At 42.1% G+C, this 15,265-nt stretch overlaps 1 protein-coding gene across 1 annotated transcript in view; it reads left to right on the top strand.

The window, feature by feature from the left end:
* Positions 1 to 2,066, top strand: part of LOC311127076 (low-density lipoprotein receptor-related protein 12-like) — a 34,602-nt gene extending 32,536 nt beyond the window's left edge. Inside the window, exon 10 of the mRNA XM_084158839.1 lies at positions 56 to 2,066. Coding sequence (XP_084014965.1) covers positions 56 to 1,009 — 954 coding nt within the window. The 3' untranslated portion in view covers positions 1,010 to 2,066. The remainder of the gene's footprint in view (positions 1 to 55) is intronic.
* The last annotated feature ends 13,199 nt before the right edge of the window (positions 2,067 to 15,265 follow it).

Genomic DNA, 15,265 nt, shown 5'->3' with positions numbered 1-15,265 from the left:
TATTATTTGATTGATGATACTAACAGTCTTGCTGTTCTCACTGTGTGTTGTCCAGGTGTCTGTGTTGGAGAACCTGAGGTTGGCGGTTCGCTCCCAGCTGGGTTTCACCTCCATCCACCTGCCCACCTCCGGTCGCCACAGCAACATCTGGCGTCGCCTCTTCAACTTCACACGCTCGCGGCGCTCCGGCTCGCTGGCCCTGGTATCTGCCGACGGCGAGGACAACAGCACCAGCCGCGGTAACGGCGGCTGCTCGGCCCGCGAGCCCGACAGGACTGGACCCCACCGGGGGTTGCTGCCCCTCGACTCAGACGACACAGATACGGAGAGCGAGCGCCGGGACGTGCCCGGGGCCGTGGGGGGCCTTGTAGCCCCCCTCCCCGTAAAGACCCCTCCTGCAACCGCAGTGGAGGTCATTGTCTCTGTGTCGACGAGCTCCACCACCCCCGCCCTGCTGCCCAGCCGTAGGGACAGCCACCGGGCCAGGGACAGGGCCAGCCCGGCAGTGGTGGAGACACACACCGTGGAGACCCCAGGGGGAGAGGCAGCAGAGCCTCAGTGTACTGCGACCGGGAGGAGCCAGCTGAGCAGTGCCCTGAGCAGGGTCACCCGCAGCCTGCGCTGGGTACGTTTATCCCTGGGCCGCTCTGGAAGCTCCTCAGGTGGGGGAACCCAGAACCACAGCCCTCTGAGGCACCTAGAGCATGGAGCAGGGACCAGGGAGGACGAAGACGACGTGGAGCTGCTTATCCCTGTGTTGGATGCTGCCTCAGACACTGACTCCACCAGCGAGACCTCCAGGCTCCTCAACCTGGTGGTAGGCCTGGATCAGGCTGCCCCTCACCTATCGTCCCCAGCCTCCCTCAGGTCAGGCCGGGTGTCCCTGTGCCGGAACGGGCCCTGTGAACACTGTAGCATGGTTCATACCGCACAGATCCCAGACGCCTGTCTGGAGGCCACAGGCAAGACGGAGACCAATAGTGATGACGAGTTACTTCTGCTCTGCTAATAGCTCTAACCTAAGGGACGTTACGGTATGACTCAACTGACTGTCAACATGGACCGTCCCTGTCAAAGCTTGCCATTTATTTTATCTGGAAGAGGGCGGGTGGTAAATGTCATTTTTATGCCCCGTTTTAAGATCAAGTGTGTTTTTGAAAAGCCTGTAGTTCGTACTGTATTGCAGTCTTCTTGGTGTATTCATCAGATGGTACATTCTCTGCCCAACCTCCCCCCTCTTCCCCTCCATGTTCCAGTTCCAGACTTTTCCCTTGGGAGTTCCAGCTCAGCCTGGGAACTGGGAAGTAGAACTACTCAACCTTGACTTTGTCTAGCCGAGGAAAAGTTGAATGGACTCCATAGCAAGAAGACACGTGCAGCAGAGTGGAACTGAGTTGTATACAACACAACCACAGCACCTGCCGTTCTGTTCCTCTTCTTCTCACACTAATTTGGGATGAAGCAGAATAAATAAGCTGCCTTTTTATGTTCAAGAATAATGGTACGAGAGAGACCAAGTATAGAGTACGGACGAAATTAACAATCTAGAGCCTGTGAAAAGCTAGACGTGATTTAAAGATGTCTGTCAGCGTTATTTAATGTCAGTTTCTTCTCCTTCATTATAGGGAATGTGAGGGTGAGGGTGAGGGCTCTGAGTATCTGTGGCTGACCATGTGATGGTATGTTTGTTTCATTTCAGTTCAATGGGAGGCTGTGTAACTCCTTTCCTATTGAAAGGTACGGATGTGTTCTCATGCGTGATAATAGCAAGAGCATTTTATTTATAAAAAGGAAAAGTAAATTGCAGAGAACCTCTTTCTGAAGACGAAACATTGTATAACATCCACAGATGTTTGTTGTATTTATTGTTTTGTTACTGTTTTGGTACTGAGAATACTTGTGCCACTGTGTATATTTATTTCAATTTCAGTAGCTGTTACGTGAGAAGATGCATGTCAAATTGTCTTGTGCTATTTTTTTGTTAAAGTGATATGTTGAAAAAATAATTATATAAACATAACTGTTTACTGCATGTAGAAAATCAGAATAAAGCATTCATCCTGCTAACTTGTTTGTTTCTTCGTTGGGATATGAGGTGAAATTTGTAATGCTCAAAGTCAACAGTAAGCATTGTTGTTGACCAATTCAGGACTAATGTTCGTACCTGTATTGCTATCAATATTTGTTTTCTTTACTGGATCACCTGATGATGGTCGACAATCTCACTAGACAACTAGCCTGCTGCTAGACACCATTGTGCATCCAATCCATCCAACAAGTATACTGAACAAAAATATAAAAACAATAAAATCAGTCAATTGAAATGGATACATTAGGCCCTAATCTATGGATTTCACATGACTGGGAATACAGATATGCATCTGTCGGTCACAGATACCTTTAAAGAAAAGGTAGGGGCGTGAATCAGAAAACCAGTCAGTATCTGGTGTGACCACCATTTGCCTCGTGCAGTGCGACTCATCTCCTTTGCAAGAGTTGGTCAGGCTGTCTCTGGCAAAAGCTCTGGTTGACATTCCTGCAGTCAGCATGCCAATTGCACGCTACCTCAAAACTTGAGACATCTGTGGCATTGTGTTGTGTGACAAAACTGCACATTTTGGAGTGGCCTTTTATTGTCCCCAGGACAAGGTGCACCTGTGTATTGATCATGCTGTTTAATCAGTGTCGTGGTAATTATTCTAATCAAAGGCAAGACTTTTAGATTTCCTCAAAACAATAGAACTTTATTAATTACTGCAGTAATGGAGTTGGTCGGTAACCACCCTGGAGGTGATCACTGAGAACTCAGAAGAGCAGAACTGAGGTTAAAGCTCTTTATAGCAAAGACACATCCTTCTGAATACATGACAAACAGCAGATGTGTGGAATGGGTCAAAAGGTACATTGTGCTCTCATGCAACAGACATCAAGATTTACATGTTGCCAAATATCTGTCTCTAGTTCAATGCAACATAGGATACTAAGCCTTGGCCTTAATTTATGAAGTTCAGTGTTAATTAATCCATATAGGATAAATAAACTGGAGATTGGGTCTCCCTGGCACAGACAGACAGGCACACAGACACTAATCATGGAATGGAATGTTGTCTTATCACCAAGTCATCGCAAATCAACTGTCAGCGTTTAAATCTCAGAGGCTCATCTCAGTTCCACACAGACACAGGATAGTTCTAAAAACCCTATTATGTTGCCTCTCAGAAGAACAGACAGTGTGAATGTAATATAAAAGTAATGTGATTAACATAATGTTGTAATTCTACAACATCAGCTTCTTGATATGCCACACTTACAGTGGGAAAAAAAAGTATTTAGTCAGCCACCATTTGTGCAAGTTCTCCCACTTAAAAAGATGAGAGAGGCCTGTAATTTTCATCATAGGTACACGTCAACTATGACAGACAAAATGAGGAAAAAAAATCCAGAAAATCACATTGTAGGATTTTTAATGAATTTATTTGCAAATTATGGTGGAAAATAAGTATTTGGTCAATAACTAAAGTTTCTCAATACTTTGTTATATACCCTTTGTTGGCAATGACACAGGTCAAACGTTTTATGTAAGTCTTCACAAGGTTTTCACACACTGTTGCTGGTATTTTGGCCCATTCCTCCATGCAGATCTCCTCTAGAGCAGTGATGTTTTGGGGCTGTCGCTGGGCAACACGGACTTTCAACTCCCTCCAAAGATTTTCTATGGGGTTGAGATCTGGAGACTGGCTAGGCCACTCCAGGACCTTGAAATGCTTCTTACGAAGCCACTCCTTCGTTGCCCAGGCGGTGTGTTTGGGATCATTGTCATGCTGAAAGACCTAGCCACGTTTCATCTTCAATGCCCTTGCTGATGGAAGGAGGTTTTCACTCAAAATGTCACGATACATGGCCCCATTCATTCTTTCCATTACACGGATCAGTCATCCTGGTCCCTTTGCAGAAAAACAGCGCCAAAGCATGATGTTTCCACCCCCATGCTTCACAGTAGGTATGGTGTTCTTTGGATGCAACTCAGCTGTCTTTGTCCTCCAAACACGACAAGTTGAGTTTTTACCAAAAAGTTATATTTTGGTTTCATCTGACCATATGACATTCTCCCAATCCTCTTCTGGATCATCCAAATGCACTCTAGCAAACTTCAGACGGGCCTGGACATGTACTGGCTTAAGCAGGGGGACACGTCTGGCACTGCAGGATTTGAGTCCCTGGCGGCGTAGTGTGTTACTGATGGTAGGCTTTGTTACTTTGGTCCCAGCTCTCTGCAGGTCATTCACTAGGTCCCCCCGTGTGGTTCTGGGATTTTTGCTCACCGTTCTTGTGAACATTTTGACCCCACGGGGTGAGATCTTGCATGGAGCCCCAGATCGAGGGAGATTATCAGTGGTCTTGTATGTCTTCCATTTCCTAATAATTGCTCCCACAGTTGATTTCTTCAAACCAAGCTGCTTACCTATTGCAGATTCAGTCTTCCCAGCCTGGTGCAGGTCTACAATTTTCTTCCTGGTGTCCTTTGACAGCTCTTTGGTCTTGGCCATAGTGGAGTTTGGAGTGTGACTGTTTGAGGTTGTGGACAGGTGTCTTTTATACTGATAACAAGTTCAAACAGGTGCCATTAATACAGGTCACGAGTGGAGGACAGAGGAGCCTCTTAAAGAAGAAGTTACAGGTCTGTGAGAGCCAGAAATCTTGCTTGTTTGTAGGTGACCAAATACTTATTTTCCACCATAATTTGCAAATAAATTCAATAATATTCCTATAATGTGATTTTCTGGATTTTTTTTCCTCAATTTGTCTGTCATAGTTGACTTGTACCTATGCTGAAAATTACAGGCCTCTCTCGTCTTTTTAAGTGGGAGAACTTGCACAATTGGTGGCTGACTAAATACTTTTTTTCCCCACTGTATCATGTGGATGGATTATTTTGGTAATGGATAAATGCTCACTAATAGGGATGTAAAGAAATTAGTGCACTAAACTTAAGAGAAATAAGCTTTTTGTGCATTTGGAAAATGTCTGGGATCTTTTATTTCAGCTCATGAAACATAGGACCAACACTTTACATGTTGCGTTTATGTTTTTGTTCAGTGTATGTCATATGTTAATGACAGTAGGCCTATAGTTGACTCTTTTGGTTTGAAGCATTCGATTTTGCAATCGCATATGCCTACATTATTTTTTGTGTGAGTACTGTTTTCATGGCGAAACATAATGAAATGTTACATAGGCATAGTTACACTTCCAGTTCATTTTCCGAGATCTCCAAGATCCATGGGGTTAACTTACAGGGGTTAAGTTCAATATTTTAATTCAATTGTTAAATGCTAAATAACACGGTCATAAATGTGATTCATGTAATGAAAGAAAGGTAGTGTTTTATATCACATGATCTGTGAAGACTCCAAGCCTTAACTCATGAATTATGGACAATTCATGAACTAGGGTGCAAAACATGTATTATATTAAATGTAGGCTACCTATTCTGCGTAAGTTCAAGTGTTATAGAGGGTAGGCTTCCGGCAGTGTTGCAGGCCAAGTGGAGGGTAAACACAAGCAAACGCAGTTTACCCACCTTGTTCCAAAAAATGCATTGGAAGTATAGGGAGCGTTACTTTTTTCACCGCGACCGGCAAAAAGTTTACCCACCTATTATTTTTAACACTACATCACTGGCTACCGGTAGGCCTATTTGAAGTTCATGGTAATACACATTGTAGCCTAGTATTGTAAGTTCACCATGTATTAGGGTGACCATCCTGTTTTTCCTGGGACAATTTCAGTCCCATTTCAGGTGTCCCGGCTTTTCAGGCTACAAAAAAATATCAATTTGTCAGCAAGACGCATCAATTAATGCAGGCCTAATCAATGGCAATCGCTGAATGTCATTAGGCACACTTCTTGGTGTTTTGCAACAGATGTCTATTTCCATTCATCAAATGGCAGTTTGGATGCTGGAATTATTTTGGAGTGGACGAACATGCCTACTTTTTGAAGTTATTTGTTGGACAATGAGATTAAAATATCATGACTGGTTGTGGTCATGCCACATTAAAAGGTAATTATTTTTGTACATTTGAAATTATGTCTTTATTATTAGGCCCATAAAAAAATGTATGCATGTGCTCGATATAGAGACCCCCCCATTTGTCATAGTGTAATTCACATTCTGTCGGGCCCACGGTCTGTATTGACCCCGTTCTGGGCCCGAATCCAGACCGCGGCCATGTCCGAATACACATACCAGCGTACTACATACTTAAACTGCATACTATGTACTCATAGTCACATAAATGTTTAGCACTGTACAGTTTAGTAAAAAGTATGCAGTATGCCATGGCCGCATTGCACTAGCTGCTCGTGACTGGCTGAGTAGGCAACCTGGTCTCAGAGCATTTAGTATTATTCTGTACGTAAATCGGAGATACTCCATTTAGTATGATATGTTACGTTTGGTATGGTATGTATTAATTTGTGGATGTCCATCACCCATTTCATTTTATATGTTACGAATTACAAGGCGTATTATGTTACGAATTTGCGAAATGTAAAATAAGTTACAAATTTGACTAAAGTGTTATGTTACGAATTTGCCAAACGTACAATATGTTATGAATCTGCAAAACGTATTATATGTTACGATTTCTAGCTAGGGGGCTAACGTTAGCTAGCTCGCAAACGTCAGCTAGTCTAGGGGTTAGGGTTACGTTTAGAAGTTAGGTTAAGGTTAGGGTTAGCTAAAAGGGTTAAGGTTAGGGTTAGCAAACACGTTAAGTAGCTGCAAAGTAGTTAAAAAGTAGTAAGTAGTTGAAAAGTTGCTAATTAGCTAAAATGCTAAAGTTTTCTGTGATGAGATTCGAACTCGCAAGTCGAGTGCGGGTGGATTTTTCCAAATTCAACAGACATGCGTCACATTAACCAGCCTGATAATAGCTCATTTCCAATTTGATTAATTTCTCTAAACTCTGCATAGAATAGGAATGGAGTTATAGGCCTACTCAGGCTGGTTATAGGCAGACTATCACATTCGACCTATACCGTAGTCCATAAAGCCTATTATCGTATTTAAAAAGGACTGAAGACAGAAACAGAATTTGGTTCTATTTCATCATATTTATTAGTGAAACCAAAGTGCTGTAACATATATAAATTAAATTAAATAACCTATAACACACACCAAATGTTCAAATCAAAAGGCTATTGCACAGAAAAATGTGGACAGTCAAGTGCATCGCAACTTCAGAACCGCTGGACAGCAACACTATAAACTAAAAAGAATCTGAGACACACCAAGTTCCTCATACACCAGTGGAGGCTCCTCTGAGGAGGAACGGGAGGACCATCTTCCCCAGTGAATTTCACCCCCCAAAAATGAGTGAAACATTAAAGTTATCCTTTTTAGATAAAACTATAGTAAATACAGTATATTCACATGTCACCAAATAATTGATTAAACCACACTGTTTCGCAATGAAGGTCTACAGTAGCCTCAACAGCACCATGGTGTAGCCGGAGGACAGTTAGTTTCCGTCCTCCTCTGGGTACATTGAGTTCAATACAAAACCTAGGAGGCTTGTGGTTCTCACCCCCTTCCATAGACTTACACCGTAATTATGACAACTTCTGGAGGACATCCTCCAACCTATCAGAGCTCTCGCAGCATGAACTGACATGTTGTCCACATAATCAAAGGATCAGAGAATGAATCTATTACTGAAAGTATAAGCTACAGCTAGCTAGCACTGCAGTGCATAACATGTGGTGGGTAGTTGACTCAAAGAGAAAGACAATAGTTGAACAGTTTTGAACTAATTAATTTCTTCAAAAATGAAGAAGCAAAAGAGAGAGAGCTAGCTATATTTCATTGTATTTTTTTTTTGTCATTTTCACTTACTTAGCTAATGAATGCATCTAGCTAGTTTAGATTACTCAAACACCTGGCTCAAACAGAGAGGGATGCTATGTTAGCTAGCTGGCTATGGCTATCCAACACTGGAACTCTTCCAAGTCAAGGTAAGCATTTGGTTTTATTAATGTATTGTCACCGGGGCCCGTCGGTGTAACTGCTAAACTGCTTGCTGCTGACTGTACACTGTACAGCATGATTGTAGCGGATTTACTAACATGTTAGTTCTAGTAGCTATGTTGACTATGACGTTAATATGGTGACAATGTAGGCTGTGTGTAGTGGTTAGCGGTGATGATATGAAGGTTTGGCTTGGAAAGTTTTTTTGGCCTGGTCACAGACAGCTGAAGTGTTGTGCACTGAAGTCCACAAGTGAAGGGAAAAGGTGCGAGGAGGAAAGCGCGTACAGTGGGGAGAACAAGTATTTGATACACTGCCGATTTTGCAGGTTTTCCTACTTACAAAGCATGTAGAGGTCTGTAATTGTTATCATAGGTACACTTCAACTGTGAGAAACGGAATCTAAAACAAAAATCCAAAAAATCACATTGTAATTAATTTGCATTTTATTGCATGACATAAGTATTTGATACATCAGAAAAAGCAGAACTTAATATTTGGTACAGAAACCTTTGTTTGCAATTACAGAGATCATACGTTTCCTGTAGGTCTTGACCAGGTTTGCACACACTGCAGCAGGGATTTTGGCCCACTCCTCCATACAGACCTTCTCCAGATCCTTCAGGTTTTGGTGCTGTCGCTGGGCAATACGGACTTTCAGCTCCCTCCAAAGATTTTCTATTGGGTTCAGGTCTGGAGACTGGCTAGGCCACTCCAGGACCTTGAGATGCTTCTTACGGAGCCACTCCTTAGTTGCCCTGGCTGTGTGTTTCGGGTCGTTGTCATGCTGGAAGACCCAGCCACGACCCATCTTCAATGCTCTTACTGAGGGAAGGAGGTTGTTGGCCAAGATCTCGCGATACATGGCTCCATCCATCCTCCCCTCAATACGGTGCAGTCGTCCTGTCCCCTTTGCAGAAAAGCATCCCCAAAGAATGATGTTTCCACCTCCATGCTTCACGGTTGGGATGGTGTTCTTGGGGTTGTACTCATCCTTCTTCTTCCTCCAAACACGGCGAGTGGAGTTTAGACCAGAGAGCTCTATTTTTGTCTCACCAGACCACATGACCTTCTCCCATTCCTCCTCTGGATCATCCAGATGGTCATTGGCAAACTTCAGATGGGCCTAGACATGCGCTGGCTTGAGCAGGGGGACCTTGCGAGCGCTGCAGGATTTTAATCCATGACGGCGTAGTGTGTTACTAATAGTTTTCTTTGAGACTGTGGTCCCAGCTCTCTTCAAGTCATTGACCAGGTCCTGCCGTGTAGTTCTGGGCTGATCCCTCAACTTCCTCATGATCATTGATGCCCCACGAGGTGAGATCTTGCATGGAGCCCCAGACCGAGGGTGATTGACCGTCATCTTGAACTTCTTCCATTTTCTAATAATTGCGCCAACAGTTGTTGCCTTCTCACCAAGCTGCTTGCCTATTGTCCTGTAACCCATCCCAGCCTTGTGCAGGTCTACTATTTTATCCCTGATGTCCTTACACAGCTCTCTGGTCTTGGCCATTGTGGAGAGGTTGGAGTCTGTTTGATTGAGTGTGTGGACAAGTGTCTTTTATACAGGTAATGAGTTCAAACAGGTGCAGTTAATACAGGTAATGAGTGGAGAACAGGAGGGCTTCTTAAAGAAAAACTAACAGGTCTGTGAGAGCCGGAATTCTTACTGGTTGGTAGGTGATCTTATGTCATGCAATAAAATGCAAATTAATTACTTAAAAATCATACAATGTGATTTTCTGGATTTTTGTTTTAGATTCCGTCTCTCACAGTTGAAGTGCACCTATGATAAAAATTACTGACCTCTACATGCTTTGTAAGTAGGAAAACCTGCAAATCGGCAGTGTATCAAATACTTGTTCTCCCCACTGTATATGCGAGAAGGAATTATACAACGATCAAAGGGATCATGCTGTTTGTATGTGGCTGCTATGAAAGTTAACTGTGTTTGTGTGTGATCAGGGGTGTATTCATTCCGCCGATTCTGTTGAAAAACCTTTCTCTCGTTTGCAACTGTTGGACTAAGGATTACACTCTAGATCAGCTAGATGCATGCAAAAGTGTGCAAAGCGGTATAGAATGTGTCAATGTCTGTCACCTTGATTACAAAAATGTATCTCGACCTGTGAAATATATTATATAACACTGCGTCTGACATGTAATCAACAATTCCATTACTTCCTGTAATTTGCGCTTGCGCATTGAAGATTCAGGCAGAAGTAGATGGAAAATGGTCACGTTCTAAGCTACTGGAAGCAATCTTATTTTGAGTCAAAGTTGAGTATCTTTTTTTTCTGTTTAGTCTAGCGTGCACAAGTCGTGGGAATCTTCTATCGACTACTTTCCATTCCATGTCTACTTTCATAAGCAATATAAACAAAAGTAAATCACTAAAGAACATGTTTATTTGGGCCTGTTCAACGTGAATTGTTCAATAGCAGAACCAGTTTGATGCGTCTTGTATTGGAAACATGCTGTTGTGATAATGTTAGGCCTATCTGTCTTAAAGCCAATTTATGCTTGATCCGAAAATGTGGTCGGAGGAGCCGTATGGATGGTGTGACGCAATTGCAGGCCAAATTGAGCTCCGTACCGCATCACCATGCGCCGGACAAATGTTGTACCAGTGCTCCGCATTGACATGATTAGTTGACGGTTGGTGGGGGCGGGAGTTTGTGCATATATTATGATGACATTCTGTAATGTTTTTGTTCGTTTTGGACTTAGGTTAGTTTTTTTTTTTGCTGTTTGGGCACACACATTTTTTTCTGGAGGAAGGCCAAAGTCCAGAGCCGAAGTCTACACCGCTTCGTCTGTGATTGGTCAACAATAGGGATCCTTCAATAAAGTCTTTGTCATTCAACAAGAGATGACGGTACTTTGCACTTGTCAACTTCAGCTTACAGACGTATCTAGCGAGCGGCGAGTAGTGCGGAATACATGGAGGAAATGGAGAAAAGGTTGGAGAAGCAACAGCTGTGCTGAAATGTGAACAATATGGGTGTCAGTTCTGATGATATGGAGCGGGAGGATGTGGGTCAAGGACCAGAATCGTCTGTAGTGGAAAGACACAGGAAGAAGCGAGATCATGATACTGAAAGCAGTGGAGTGTCTAGTAAAGAAAGCATAAAGAGGGCCAAGGTAGAAAGCAAGAGTAATAATGTGTTGGAGTGGAAAGTGGTGATGGTGTTTCATGAGACCACAGGGCCTCATTTACACCCTATCCAACTAACCAATGCTGTAAAGAAAGAGATAGGTGAAGTCAAATTAGCCAGGTTCATTGGAAATGATAGATTGTTAATATTTTGTAGTAGCCAGGCTCTACAAAAGCCATGCTCTACGGATCATTCTCCTGTATCATGCTGTTATGACGAGTTTCTCTGGTATCGAGAAAGTTCAGGATACGAGAGAGTATTCGACACTCAGCTGGAGAGTTGATTCATCTTTATTTATTGGTAACAGTACTGGATTCAATGACAGGCGGTATGTGCGTAGCCTCTTGTCATATGAATGACTTCCATAGAAAATCTCTCAGTTTATATTATGCTCTCCGAGCTACTTCTGTCCATCAGCTGCCAACCATTATTGAGTGTCACTCATCTACTACAAGAAGAAGCTATTATTTAAATAATGGAAGTCAAATGATACTCCATTGTTATGAGAATGGAAGAATCAAATACTTTATTATTGAACATTTTGGAGAAAACAAATCTGGCTACAGACAGAAACAAGATAACACAATCTGAAGTCATATGGGGCAGAGTCTTACAAGCATTGGAAACAACATTGTGTGTGGATATGGTGGGAACATGTGAGTCTGAGCAAGTGTGATGTCATTAATGTTTGTTGAAATGTATGTTAAGTTGTCTATTGTTTTTGTCTATGTATGTTTTTGTTTGTCAAAAAAGGTTAAATAAAATATTGCCAAAGTATCAAAGGCCTTGGAAAGGTCTATAAATAAGGCAGCACAATGATTTTTATGATCTAAGCCATTTAACACATCATCCAAAACAAGTGTAGCAGCTGAAACAGTGCTGTGTTCATGTCTAAAACCGAATTGGTGCACATTAAGAATAGAGTGAGAAGTTAAAATTGTTCCTAGCTGAGAGTTGGCCAGGGATTCTAAAACTTTGGAAAGGCAAGATAATTTGGAAATTGGACTGTCGTTATCTAAGTCAGAAGGATCTCCTCCTTTATGTATGGGGAGGACATGTGCCACTTTCCAGATCTTAGGGACGACACCAGAAACTAGTGTTGCATGGTATACCGAAACTTCTGTACTTTTTTATACTAGAACATGAAAAACGGTTCAGTACTAGAATTGTAGTTACTTTCGGTACTTCTGTCAAATGTGTCTCACGTCATATACGGATTGAGAGGTTCGAGACTGTCTTGTAATTTGTCAGAATCTTCTCAAGGGGGCAATAAAGCGGTGTTTTGGCTCACTGCCCTCAATTTACTGCTTGCTTCTTACAGCACCAACTTGCTAGTTGATCTGTCATAACACTAAGGAAGTAGTTTGATTTGGCCTGTTTAACTGAGGCAGTGCACCTACTGTATTTCTCAATTTCCTAAATAGCTGCCAATCAGCTAACAAACCATTTTGTCTAGCTTTGCCCCAGGCTTGATTTCGTATCAAGAGGAGGTCTTAGAGTACAGGAGAGTACCTTGGATTACTTTGGTTTTTGACTGAATCGCATGAAAGGGGCAGGTTTATCAGCCAGAGAGGTAAAAATGGATGAGAAAATTTCAAGTGCCAAAACAGGGTCTAGTATGCAGCTAGTAGAAAAAAGCTTGGAATAATATAGACCATGAAGGAACGCTTGGGGTGAGATAATTTTTTTAATTTCTCTTTACAATTATATGAGGATCCGAGTTTTTCAATTTTGTTTTTTTTAACGCAAGCAATAGGGCAGTGGTTGCTGATGTCATTTGCAAAAACACCACTTGGCATTCTCTCAACCAGCTTCATGAGGTAGTCACCTGGAATGTATTTCAATTAACAGGTGTGCCTTGTTAAAAGTTAATTTGTGGAAATTCTTTCCTTCTTAATGCGTTTGAGCCAATCAGTTGTGTTGTGTCAAGGTAGGGGTGGTATACAGAAGATACAGTTGAAGTCGGAAGTTTACATACACTTAGGTTGTTGGAGTCATTAAAACTCATTTTTCAACCACTCCACACATTTCTTGTTAACAAACTATAGTTTTGGCAAGTCAGTTAGGATATCTACTTTGTGCATGACACAAGTCATTTTTCCAACAATTGTTTACAGAGAGATTATTTCACGTATAATTCACTGTATCACAATTCCACAATTCAGAAGTTTACATACACTAAATTGACCGTGCCTTTAAACAGCTTGGAAAATTCCAGAAAATGATGTCATGGCTTTAGAAGCTTCTGATAGGCTAATTGACATCATTTGAGTCAATTGGAGGTGTACCTGTGGATGTATTTCAAGGCCTACCTTCAAACTCAGTGCCTCTTTGCTTGACATCACGGGAAAATCAAAAGAAATCAGCCAAGACCTCAGAAAAAAAATTGTAGACCTCCACAAGTCTGGTTCATCCTTGGGAGCAATTTCCAAATGCCTGAAGGTACCACGTTCATCTGTACAAACAATAGTACGCAAGTATAAACACCATGGGACCACGCAGCTGTCATACCGCTCAGGAAGGAGACGCGTTCTGTCTCCTAGAGATGAACGTACTTTGGTGCGAAAAGTGCAAATAAATCCCAGAACAACAGCAAAGGACCTTGTGAAGATGCTGGAGGAAACAGGTACAAAAGGATCTATATCCACAGTAAAACAAGTCCTATATCAACATAACCTGAAAGGCCGCTCAGCAAGGAAGGAGCCACTGCTCCAAAACCGCCATAAAAAAGCCAGACTACGGTTTGCAACTGCACATGAGGACAAAGATTGTACTTTTTGGAGAAATGTCCTCTGGTCTGATGAAACAAAAATAGAACTGTTTGGCCATAATGACCATCGTTATATTTGGAGGAAAAAAGGGAAGGCTTGCAAGCCGAAGAACACCATCCCAACCGTGAAGAACGGGGGTGGCAGCATCATGCTGTGGGGGTGCTTTGCTGCAGGAGGGACTGGTGCACTTCACAAAATAGATGGCATTATGAGGAAGGAAAATTATGTGGATATATTGAAGCAACATCTCAAGACATCAGTCAGGAAGTTAAAGCTTGGTCGCAAATGGGTCTTCCAAATGGACAATGACCCCAAGCATACTTCCAAAGTTGTGGCAAAATGGCTTAAGGACAAAAAAGTAAAGGTATTGGAGTGGCCATCACAAAGCCCTGACCTCAATCCTATAGAGCATTTGTGGGCAGAACTGAAAAAGTGTGTGCAAGCAAGGAGGCCTACAAACCTGACTCAGTTACACCAGCTCTGTCAGGAGGAATGGGCCAAAATTCACCCAACTTATTGTGGGAAGCTTGTGGAAGGCTACCCGAAACGTTTGACCCAAGTTAAACAATTTAAAGTCAATGCTACCAAATACTAATTGAGTGTAACTTCTGACCCACTGGAAATGTGATGAAAGAAATAAAAGCTTAAATAAATAATTCTCTCTACTATTATTATGACATTTCACATTCTTAAAATAATGTGGTGATCCTAACTGACCTAAAACAGGGAATTTGTACTAGGATTAAATGTCAGGAATTGTGAAAAACTGAGTTTAAATGTATTTGGCTAAGGTGTATGTAAACTTCCGACTTCAACTGTATATAAAAAGGCTGGGATTTAGGGCTATAGGCCAACTAGGAGCACCGGGGCAAACTAACACAGCAGTTTCTATTTGTATTTGTATTTATTATGGATTCCTAGGTTCTGTCAAAATTAAGGCAGTTATAAAAAATGTGAAACATTACAATACATTCAATGTAGATTTCACAACACACTATGTGTGTGCCCTAAGGACCCTACTCCATTACCACATATCTACAACACAAAATCCATGTGTACGTGTGTGTATGCATGTGTCTGCGCCTATATATTTGTGTTGCTTCACAGTCCCCGCTGTTCCATAAGGTGTATTTTTATCTGTTTTTTAAATCTGATTCTACTGCTTACCTGATGTGGAATAGAGTTCCATGTAGTCATGGCTCTATGTAGTACTGTGCTCCTCCCATTGTCTGTTCTGGACTTGGGGAATGTGAAGAGACCTCTGGTGGCATCAAATAAAATAAAATTTTACTTGCCACATTTTT

The sequence above is a fragment of the Coregonus lavaretus genome (assembly GCF_964263955.1).
Source record: "Coregonus lavaretus genome assembly, chromosome: 3".
Classification (NCBI taxonomy): Eukaryota; Metazoa; Chordata; class Actinopteri; order Salmoniformes; family Salmonidae; genus Coregonus; species Coregonus lavaretus.
This window is presented reverse-complemented; position numbering and strand designations above follow the sequence as displayed.